Source organism: Solanum dulcamara, chromosome 9 (assembly GCF_947179165.1).
Source record: "Solanum dulcamara chromosome 9, daSolDulc1.2, whole genome shotgun sequence".
Taxonomy (NCBI): Eukaryota; Viridiplantae; Streptophyta; class Magnoliopsida; order Solanales; family Solanaceae; genus Solanum; species Solanum dulcamara.
This window is the reverse complement of record NC_077245.1, coordinates 1817536-1829896: the sequence shown is the minus strand read 5'-3', so window position 1 is coordinate 1829896 and position 12361 is coordinate 1817536. Positions and strand designations below refer to the sequence as shown.

The following is a 12361-nucleotide window of genomic DNA, read 5'->3' as shown; positions in this document are numbered from 1 at the left end:
TTCTTAAAATATATTTTTTGACAGAAAACATCCTTCAAGTATTTAAAAGTTAATAATTTTCATTTTTCAGTTAGATATTGTCAAAAATTAAGGGATCCAACAAAAACATGTGCAATTCATGTGAACAAAAAGTTTTTCTGCATAATTCATTACATGTTAAAAGCTTCTGAAAAAAAGAATATTAAAAATCATAGACACCATTGCTTGCTGAAACAAAAAATGTTAGGAAGGTGTGAGGATATGTGATCTGATCTTCTTCTCTTTTACCAACAGAAAGAAACTGGAGCTTAATTATCTTCACCTTTTTTAAAGTCAAATTGTAGTTAGATCAATAATTTTTCGGCGCAATCTGATATTAAGGTGATCAAAATTCTAATTATGTCTCGCATTCAAGTTTTTAATCAAAATTTTGATTACGTTTCGCAATCAGTTTCATTCTCCATTATTTGAAGTGGAAGTCTCCTACAAACACCACTTAAGCAGATTTAGTTGAGAAGAAACATATTTCAACAGGTAATTTTTTAATATTAAATCACATGAAAAATAAATGGAAAAAAAAATGTTAAAATCGCCCAAAAAGTTCACAATAATATTTTTGACGTATTTCAGGATAATAAATACAAATGGGTGACTTGATTTTTGTAGAATCTGTTACTTTTCTGAAAAATTCTAGCAAAAGGATGAAAATTGTTAAATTTTAAATACTTGGAGGATGTTTTCTGCGAAGAATAATATTTTAAGGATGTAATCTAAGCTTGGAGCATAGTGTAAAAATGATTTTGGCCAAAAACTCATTATTTTGCCATTCCACCTAATTGTATGAGTAATACCATCTTAATATAGTCATATCTTAATATAGTCATTTGGTTACAGCGTGGGGAGTAATTACTTAAGTATTAATAGCGAAATCAAAAATTTAATAAGAGGATTCAAGAACCTCAAATAATTTTTAACTGCATTTGTTATGAGAGGATTCAAAAGTTAACAATTTTACAAAGAAGGTGATTCAATTGAACCATTTGTCATAATTGTGGCTCCGCAGCAAGTATTTTAAATTTAGTTACTCTTATTCATTCTTTCATGTATTACTATCTAATAATGCATGGATTCTTGTTTCACGTCTCATCCTTCATAAAATAGCACACAACCTTCATATATAACTTGTACAAGTGTATTTTATACATAATTTTTATGATGGAATTATTTTTGGTAGTTACTATTATTAGGATGTTTGGTTTGTTCGAAATGGTTAACTATTTTTGGAGTGACAGATATAATATCAATGTATATCTTTTGTACTAGTAACTACATCTATGTATACTACTTCATCCCATATCTACATGAAACCAGCTCAACATGCCATATCCCAACCATAAGAATTTGAGTAGTGGGTAATAGTGAAGAGTGGTCCAAAGAATATTGTTTATTGCATTCAACATCCTCACATCTTAAAAGTGATGGAGTTGAAAGAGGGAATCACAAGTGGACATGATCATAGAAGATTGTGATAAAATGAATAGAAAAAAATTTAATAGGGAGACCAGATTTTGATGTTGTTGTTTTACATTTGCCCGCTTTGTATTTTTATTTTTTTGCATGTCTACACACTTCTGAATAGTTTCAGATATAGTTATTTTGATAAAGTCTTGACTTTAGACACAATGTCAAAAATTTCATATGACTTGAAGTTCAAACATGTATAATAGTGTCAAAATAAATTATCTCCTCAATTTTTTACAGTAGGGAGCTATTGTTTCTCCTATTATGTCATATTTCATATGACTGTATTAGTACACATATGACGATGTCAAAATAAATCGTCTCGTGAAATTATTATCGTATGGAATTAGTGTTTCTTCTTTTAATAGTTTTACACAACACGATTCTAAATTAGTAAAGACTCTGTTACAGATATCGATCACTATATAGAAATTTAAAAAGTGTAATTGGACACGAAAGAGGCCCCTTATTCATGATGATATTGATTGCAAAAAATGAAAAGAAAAACGCCTTTATTTATTAATCAATCTAAACTTTAAAGAACATATATAATGAAGAAATCAGGCTAAAGGAGTGAAGATCGGCTTTAATGTAATGGAGAGTATATAATTGATAACATGTTTTTCCTTACGTGACCCTCTCAACTAGAAAACACAAAGAATCCAGTCGCATTTAATCATTGCCAATGCCCTTTTACCCTCATATATATATTGTCAATTAATGAAGGATGTCAAAAGCCGCAGAAAGGTAAATCCTTCCTTTCAGCCCCTATTTAAGACTCACTTTTTCATGATAATTACATAAATTTGAGTTATCTAACAAGTAAAAACCATGTTAGAATGGCCCTTAATTGATGAGTACGAAGAAATTAATGCTACCTACTTATTTTACTTTTTTAGTTTGATGGGACATAACTTTTTTTATCATAAGCAAAAGAAATATTCTTTTTATACCAATTTATGTAACACATTGTTTTTTTAAGTTAATATTAAAAAGAATGACACATTTTGTAAATATTTAATGATATTATTAATATTTTTATCAAATGTCTTATTTGGTAAAAAGTTCACAAAGATGTATTCTTTCATTTATATATTTATATTTTATTTTAAGAATAATTTTAAAATATTACAAATTAAAAGTCTTTTATATTTCTTAAATTTCATGTCAATCAATCTATATCATATAAATTAAGACGACGGAAATATTTTGTGAGGGACAAAACATTGAAATAAAAAAAATAGAAGAAAAATGCAAATGACCCTCTATCTTAATTGTTTTAACAAATTAAATATAGAATAAATTTCATTTTATCCCCTAACCTTTAAGGATACTAGGTATTTGAGTGTTGAAGATAAATAGTATTATCGTAGTAGAAACGATGACTTGTTCTTTAAAATATATTTGGTACATTTAGATCATTTTGAATAGTTTCAAAGAGAAAATTTGACTATTTGCCCTTGTAAAAGGAGCATATATATTGTGTCAATTAATAGAAATATAATCCATTTCAATAACAATAAAGTTTAAGGATAAATTTAAATTGTTTTTCCTCAGAATATATATACGTTTATCTAATCTATGTACTATTACTTTTAGATTAAAATTTTGTATTGTATAAATAAATCACTTCATGATATTTTTACTGTTGCGAATAAAAATAATTTTTCTGAAAAGAGGTAAAAGGGATAACGGACCAACAGAAAGGCAAAAACAAATATAAAAAAAGAAACTCTTAGGCACCCACAAAGGGTAAAAGTTTATCCACATCCAATTACACCAAATTGATATATCCATATTACATGATTACTCATATTTCTTTTATTTACGTTGAGTCCATAATTTATCAAAAACTACATTTGTCATGCCCTAAAGATAAAAGAAGATTAAATACATTTTACCCTTTTCAAATTTTACTTATTGATATTATTGTTGTTTATACTCCCTCACTTCATCAATTTATTCATTACTTTACCTAGGTAACCAATATATTAAAATATATTTTTAAATTATATTGATAAGAAAAGAATTATAACTTACGATATTTTCATGTAATATTTGATATCTAAATTTAATTTTAAAATATTAGATTAATCTTATCTAATTTAGCTTCAAACCTCCATGACGAACAGTAAAAGATAAGGTTGTGTAATAATCGGTTCGATTTGATTTTGATATTTATTGATTTGATTCATCAGTTATCGCTTTGTATATATATGCTAGACCATTATGAAATCATTAAGATATTGACTTATTGATTATCAATTTATTAATTATTGACGTCTATCGATTACACCAAAAATATTATTAGTAAAAATCACGCAGAAACAAGGTGACAAACCAAATAAATAATGCATGTGAGTTGACAGATTGTATCTTGGGGGCAAAAGAAAACACTGACATATTGAATATCTGAGAGTTTGAGATAGCCAAAAATAAAAGTATGAAACTAAGCCACAAGTCAAGGACTATAAATACCGAATGATATAGATATAATTTATTAATTTAATTACTATCGGATTATGAGTTAACCCGTTAATAAAAAACCTCAAATCGTTAAAGAATAAATAATTTAATAATAATAATAATAAAATTATTACCAAAATCACTAAATTAATAACTCTTTATCCATAAGAAAATAACATTTTTTATTCAAACAATGGATTTTGATTCAATTTTAAATAATCAGACGAAACTGTTTTTAGTTTGATGTACCTACCAAAGTAAATTTTTACTTCCAAAAGCCACAGTGCATAGCCCAACACATGGCGTTAGTCTTTGTCAGTGCTTCTTCTTCTCCTTCTGAAACTGAAACTTTTTTTTTGTTTTTTTTTAGCTTATACGCTCCTCTCTTCCCCACTTCCAAAACAAACTCCATTAACACCCACCATTCTTGATTCTCCCCCCATTTGATCCTCTTCTTCTTCTCTCTACCCTTACCCACCACCTCTCTCATGTCAACGGCTACTTTTCTTCTCTCTCCACCTTTGGTGGTGGTGGTGGCAGCACTTACATTGCTAATTACCAGTGGTTTTTCCATGGCTAATAACGTTACAGAGACGGAAATGGCAGCGTTAATGTCATTCAAAAGGAATTTGGAAGACCCACTTGGGGTATTAGACGGTTGGGATTTTTCAACCCCATTAGCGCCGTGCGATTGGCGTGGGGTTCTATGTGATGCCGGCAGAGTTCGTGAACTCCGCTTACCTGGGTTGCAGCTGACTGGACGGCTTACTGACCAGATAGGTAATTTACGGCAGCTCCGGAGGTTAAGCCTCCATTCTAACAACTTTAATGGCTCTGTCCCACGCTCTTTAGCTCAATGTGCTTTGCTACGGGCTGTTTACTTCCATTACAACTCTTTATCTGGCGAACTCCCGCCGGCTATCTCGAACCTCACCAATCTTCAAGTCTTAAACCTTGCTCACAACTTCCTCTCTGGCCATGTCTCTGGTAATGTTCCTGCAAGTCTTCGGTTTCTCGATCTTTCTTCTAATCTCCTCTCCGGTGGTATTCCGGGTAATTTTTCAGCTGGTTCTCAGCTCGAACTGTTAAACTTGTCGTTCAACCGGTTCTCCGGTGAGATTCCGGCGAGTATCGGAGCTTTACAGAAGTTAGAGTATCTCTGGCTGGATTCTAACCAACTTTACGGCACTATACCTTCAGCAATCTCCAACATTTCTTCATTAATACACTTGAGCACTAGTGATAATCATCTCCAGGGACTTATCCCGGCAACAATCGGTTCACTTTCCAGTTTACAGGTAATTTCATTGTCGCGAAATCAACTATCTGGGGTGGTCCCTGCGTCGTTTTTCTGTAATGGATCAGTTAATGCTCATGCTATTAGGATCATTGAGCTGAGTTTTAATGCAATCACGGGTTTAACTAAACCTGGGAACACAACGTGTTCCAGTGCTTTAGAGGTCTTGACCCTTCACGGGAATCACATTAGTGGTGTTTTTCCTGAATGGTTAATGAATTTTTCGTCATTGAAGGTTCTTGATATCTCAGGGAATGCAGTTTCTGGAACTTTGCCAAATAGTATAGGGAATTTAAGGTTTCTTGAGGAGCTTAGACTGGGTAACAATACATTAACTGGTGAAATTCCTGCTAGTATTATGAATTTTGCTTCACTTGGGGTACTTGATCTAGGTGGCAATCGGTTTTCTGGTTTGATTCCACAGTTCTTGGGTAATTTGACAGGGTTGAGAATGCTGTCTCTTGGTGGGAATCGGTTTTCTGGATCGATTCCAGCCAGTTTGGGGCGTCTTTATCAGCTGGAGTTTTTGGATTTGAGCATGAATGATTTGAATGGGAGTTTGCCTCAAAACCTTATGTTGCTTAGCAATTTGACTAGTTTGAATTTGTCAAGCAACATGTTTTATGGTGAAATTCCAAGAGAAATTGGAAACTTGCATGGGTTACAGATCTTAAATGTTAGCAATTGTGGTTTCTCAAGGAACATTCCGACTAATATCGGAAGTTTGTTGAGGCTGACAACTCTTGATATGAGCAAGCAAAACCTATCTGGTGAATTACCCTTTGACATTTTCGGGCTGCCAAGTCTACGAGTTGTGGCTTTACAAGAGAACATGTTAACTGGGGATGGTCTTGAAGGTTTTAGCAGTTTATCTGGTCTGGAATATTTGAATCTGTCATCTAATGCCTTTTCTGGGCAAGTTCCTAAGACATATGGTTTCCTTACATCCTTGAAAGTTCTTTCTATGTCTAACAGCGGTATTAATGGCTCAATTCCAGCAGAGTTGGGTAACTGTTCTGGCCTTCAAGTGCTTGAGCTTCGAGGAAATAAGTTAACAGGTCAAATTCCAAAGGATTTCTCATATTTATCTCATCTAAGGAAGCTTGATTTGGGCCATAATGGATTAGCCGGGGAAATCCCTGAAAACATCTCTGATTGTTTGTCTTTGGCTACTCTCTTATTGGATTCTAACCATATCTCAGGTCACATACCAGAGTCATTGTCGAGATTATCAAACTTGGACATGCTGGATCTCTCTTCAAATAATTTGAATGGTTCAATTCCTTCAAGTCTGTCTCTGATTTCCAGCCTGAAGTACTTGAATATTTCCCATAATCATCTCGAGGGTGAGATTCCAGAGGCGTTGGGTTCTCAGTTCAAGGACCCTTCTTTGTTTGCTGCGAATAAAGATTTGTGTGGAAAGCCATTGAAGGAGTGCAATAATGGTAAAAGGAAAAAAAAGAAGTTGATCTTGCTCATTGTTTTGGCTGCTGTAGGGGCCTTTCTTGTGGCAGTGTGTTGTTGTGGGTACGTCTACGGCCTTATACTTTGGCACAAAAGGTTAAGAGGGGGTTCAGCTGAAGGGAAGAAGCGAAGCCCAGGCCGTGCGAGTTCAGGAGGAGGAGAAGGGGGTCGTGGAAGTGGAGAGAATGGAGGTCCAAAGCTTGTTATGTTCAACAACAAGATTACTTATGCAGAAACTTTAGAAGCGACAAGACAATTTGATGAGGAAAATGTGTTAAGCCGTGGAAAATATGGCCTAGTATTCAAAGCCACTTTTGCAGATGGAATGGTCTTGGCTATCCGACGCCTTCCTGATACATCGATCGAAGTGAACACATTCCGCAAGGAAGCTGAATCCCTTGGCAAGGTGAAACATCGCAATTTGACTGTTGTTCGTGGATACTATGCAGGACCACCACCTGATGTTCGATTTGTTGTATACGATTACATGCCTAATGGAAATCTTGCCACACTTTTACAAGAGGCATCTCATCAGGATGGCCATGTGCTCAATTGGCCAATGCGCCACCTGATTGCTCTTGGCATTGCTCGTGGCTTAGCTTACCTTCATTCGGTTTCATTGGTTCATGGGGATGTAAAACCACAGAATGTATTGTTTGATGCAGATTTTGAAGCTCATCTTTCTGATTTTGGTTTAGATAAACTAAGCCTAGTAGCAACCCCAGCAGAGACTTCAACATCTTCCACCCCAGTTGGAACTCTAGGCTACATAGCACCTGAAGTGGCTTTGACTGGACAACCCACAAAAGAAGCTGATGTATACAGTTTTGGGATTGTTTTGTTAGAGATACTAACAGGAAGAAAGCCAGTAATGTTCAACGGGGACGAGGACATTGTCAAGTGGGTAAAGAGACAACTACAAAGAGGCCAAATTTCAGAATTGCTCGAGCCGGGGTTGCTTGAATTAGATCCTGAATCATCAGAATGGGAAGAGTTCTTGTTGGGAATCAAAGTTGGTTTGCTTTGCACCATGCCTGATCCTCTAGAAAGACCATCGATGACTGATATTGTATTCATGCTTGAAGGCTGCAGAGTTGGTCCTGACATTCCCTCTTCAGCTGATCCTACAACTCTTCCTTCACCAATGTGATATGAAAATTCAATTCTTTTCAATGCTATCAATTTGCAAGAAAATTTCCTTCATTTTCTCAGTTCAATGTTGTTCATGCATCTCTTCAATGTATTGTTGCTCCATTCATTATCATTAACTTTCTTTTTTCTTCAGAAAAAAACAAAACAGTTTGTACATTGTTCATATTGGTTGGTTTTTTGCAAGTATTAAATTTATGTGTACTTTCTCAATGGTTTTTGCAACCCTTTGACTTCTTTTCTGTGTTTACAAATAAAGACCTCACCTTTCTCTTCAACATTGTGAAGGAGAGAACTCCTACTCGCTCCGTGCCAATTTAAGTGTCTTAGATTGACTGGATACGAATTTTAAGAAATGAAGGGAGTGTGTAGTCCTTTGTATTTTGTGATCTTAAACTTGCTTGTCATTAGAATGCAAAACTTACTAAATATATACTATAAGATAATCTTTTTGAGATAGACCAAATCAGGAAATATACACATGCTCATGATAATGTCTGTATCAATTAAACAGATATTACCAACCATTAGTAGTCAATAATCTCAAGATTTCTGGCTCAACCTTTCTTTCCTATTTTAGACTAAATTATTACTCATGTCTCAAAATAACATCATACTTTCTTATTTAGAAATAACTATACTTTAAACTTAGCCGGTGTGTGATTGTAGATTTTGAAAATTCATCTTCAAATGTTTGTTTGTCATGAAATTTGATCAAGTTTTGAAATCAAATCTTCTACTTTTTGGGACTTCAAAAAAATAAAATCAATTAAAATGCATATGCAAAACACAACTTAAAATTCCAAAAAACTATAATTTCAAAATCTTAAATTTTCAAATTTCAACTTTAAAATCTATGGTATCATTTACCTTGTGATATATAATAACATAAATATTTATGACTTATTTTATACCACAAATTTAAAAACACTTTTTTTCTTGAATAAACTTAGTACATCATTAATTGTATGCTTACTAATTATGTTGTGTGGTTAATAAAGTGGTGTGTACTTTTTTATAATTCAGAAATCAGGGAATCAGGTGGGACCAATAAAATGGATTCCCGCCAAAAGAGTATAATGAAAAGAATAAAAATAGAGAGAATAGGTACAAGTGGAAAATACGAGTATTAAAAGAGGGAAAAAATTAGAAAGTAGCCGTTAATGTGACAGTGAAAACTGAAGGCACACTTTTTTTTTGTTGTTGGAAAAGGGAATTGTAGGGTCCCAGGCGTTAGTATCGTCTACATAATTTTCGTGTTCCACTGCATCGAAGTCCAAACGAAATTTAAATAGAAAATAAATCATGCTCTTACAAAAATAATTATGTATCTAATAAAATTCAAATTCGAGATATCCTACTATTTTATTTCACCGTGTTAATCTATTTTATGGGAAAAGGAAATTGGGACTAACATTTTATGTGTTACAATTTGGTGAGAAGTGCTTTTACTGCTATTTGGGAATTGGTTGGTTCAAATAAGAAACAACGTCGGATTTTACGGAAATAAGCTACGGCTTTGACCAGCCATGTGGTCCTCTGTCGTGTCTTATTGTGATAGTTTATTCTAAAATATATCGTGATTTTCTTTATAAAAATATAATTATATGTGAACAAGAAGGTGTTACACCCAAGGGTTATTGAGTTGGTGCATCAAGTGATATTTATATATAAAAAAAGTTAGGAATCAATCTTTTTTGTCAATACCTTTTCGATCGAGCTCACCGCATCGGAGGGATTTACCAACGCACATCCAAAGTAGCAGCTGCGGATTTAGAATTGAACTCGAATCCTTAATGAGGCCGCCGTCTAGGAAACTATATCCTGATTGAATCGATCCCGACTAAATTTAAATCGCGTAGTGCAGAATCAATTCGAGAGTAGCACTTCCAACTAGATAAAAAAACAGTTGAAGGTAACTCCCAAATATATCATGTAATATTTGATATCAACCTCTCTCTTAATCTATTTCACAAGTTAATAGTATTATCTTCCTTTTACCCTTTTTTTTTGAACAACATGAAGTGTATACGATTATACGAGTAAGTGAAAATAGATTAATCTCAATATAAGATTTCAAATAACAGATACAGTGTTTAATTGACAATATTAAATTTTACATAGTTAATACTTTGAATAAATATTGTGCAAGAATCTATGTATTACCTTATAACTAATAAAATGTCAAATAACAATACGTGGATCATTATCAATACGTGGACAGATAAAATACCTTTAAAGTAGGCAATTTACATATCAAAATCTCAATACAATACAAACTTTCAATGAAAAATTACAAAAATAAAACAATTTTTTGTTGATATTCGAAACAATTTACACATGTCTAGATTAATTTCACTGACCAAACCAAGTCTTGTGAATTTCTGACTCAACATAAATTATGAGTCTTCAGAACAGAGGCTATATAACATCAGTTAGTACTTGACTGAAAAATTGAAATGATGGGTCAGTGTCAGATATAAAATTTATATCGCTGTAATTTTAACCTATGGTGAATCATTATTTATTGCATTAGTATTTATATTCTGATTCACCACTTTTTCATAAAAGGCCACCACATCTTTGTCCTTTATAGAGTCAGGTTCTTTATTCAAGTACTCCAAAAGATATTTAAATTGTTACTTATGATATAGTGTATATGTATATATGTACATTATTTTACGGTTTCTATAGTTATATACTTTTAATATTCATAAAAAGAAGTAAAAATGAAAGTTCCGAGAATCAACTAGCTTAACGGTCGAAATAATGGCATAATGGAATTATGGATTGCTTTGCTTGTGCATGATATTAAATAGAATATAATCTAAGGAAAATAAAAAAATCTTTTACAATAATTTATTTGATATACTTTATGTACCATGTGTGTACATAGAGTACGTAGCATCACGTATCATTAAAAAATATGATATTAGAGCATATATGATAATTGTTATTATCATACAACTAATTGTTGGAATACCACGAATGATGAGACTTCAGTTTTACTTCTTTGATAAAAGCAAATTCAATTTTTTTTATTCGAACAGTCTCAATATAATCGTTGAGAATCGCTTGCAATTCATCGTCCAAATTATGCGTTGTAGGATAGTTATCCGGTGCCTTCTTAAAGACTTTTAACCTGGCCATTATTGAAGAAACTATAGTTTAGTTCACTTTAACAATTTACATTTTTGATGAAATGGACACACAATTCAACAATATTCTCCTCAAGTTTGAAGCTTACCCTTCAAGATTTTATCTTTGATTACTTCTGTAACAAAGTATTTCTCTCTCTCACTTTAATCTTAAACTCAAGGTAATACTGCAGGGGCGAGTTTGTAGGCTTTAATATGAGGGACGTGAATTCGTGGTGTTCTTATAACATTCAGTATTTTATGTATATATTTTCTAATATTGGTATAACATTATCTGATGAAACTTATGCTATTATTAGGTTAAATGATGCACTTGATTGAATGTTAAATTGTTTACTTAGAGAACTTAGGAATCAATTCTCATTTAAAACAATTTTTCCTTCATTATTTTTTACTAGTGCATCCATATTTTAAAAATCTAAAATTTGTCCTTACTAGCAAAATCACATTATATAGATACCAATGGATAAACATTCAAGTCTATCTTATTATTTATGTGGATGATCTCATTATTTCCGGGCCATGCAAATTCAATCGGGTGTATGATAATCCCTAACGACAATGGGCGTACATGTGTCTTCCTAAAGCCCAACGTAAACAAAAAAAAGGTAATTTTACATAAATCCGACAGTGTTAAGAGATAATTACATTTTATTTTTATTCTTTTTCAAATTACAAAAATTCCTACAAATTTAAGGATTTCGGATACATCACTCAATGTTCTGATACATCGCATCCTGATTTCGGGTACATCACTCAACGTTTCGATACATCGCGTCCCAATACATTCTCGGTACATCACTTAACGTCTCGGTACATCGCATCTCGATACATTTCCTTTGTTGATACAAGACACAATTGTTCCAATACATTGCGGTTTTCGAGAATAGGAGAGAGTAGGGAATTTTATAATTTTTTTCAAATTGTAAAGAATTTAGAGAATATGGTAAAATAAGTTGTGGATTTAGGTAATTTTTCAAAAAAAAAAAACTCTAGACATTTGATCTTACAATTAAAATTAAACTCAATCCTTTTTTTTGGTTTCTCACACCTGATGTTCGGAGTCCTCATTGAAGCTCCAATTAAATTGAGATTGCGTATTATAGGGCTCATTTGAGGGTGTTGCTCCCAATATGTTTTTTTCCATACCCAAAAATCAAATTGATAACATTTGATTAAAAATAAAACAATTTCACTACTAAACTACAACCCATGTTGATAACACTCTTAATATTTAATATGCAATTGCTTTCTCTCTATATAAAATGCAACGCCAAAAGAGAGAATTGATACTATCAAACAAAGAATAACTAGGTACATCCCTCTA

General features: G+C 32.6%; 1 protein-coding gene across 1 annotated transcript; it reads left to right on the top strand.

The window, feature by feature from the left end:
- The first annotated feature begins 4257 nt into the window (after positions 1 to 4257).
- Positions 4258 to 8089, top strand: LOC129904620 (probable LRR receptor-like serine/threonine-protein kinase At4g36180). Its single transcript, XM_055980196.1, has one exon. The coding sequence runs from the start codon at positions 4455 to 4457 to the stop codon at positions 7875 to 7877; it is 3423 nt and encodes a 1140-aa protein (XP_055836171.1). The 5' UTR covers positions 4258 to 4454; the 3' UTR covers positions 7878 to 8089.
- Positions 8090 to 12361: the final 4272 nt, after the last annotated feature.

Coding starts and splice junctions, on each gene's coding strand:
- LOC129904620 (XM_055980196.1), top strand. CDS start 4,455: ATGTCAACGGCTACTTTTCTTCTCTCTCCACCTTTGGTGGTGGTGGTG.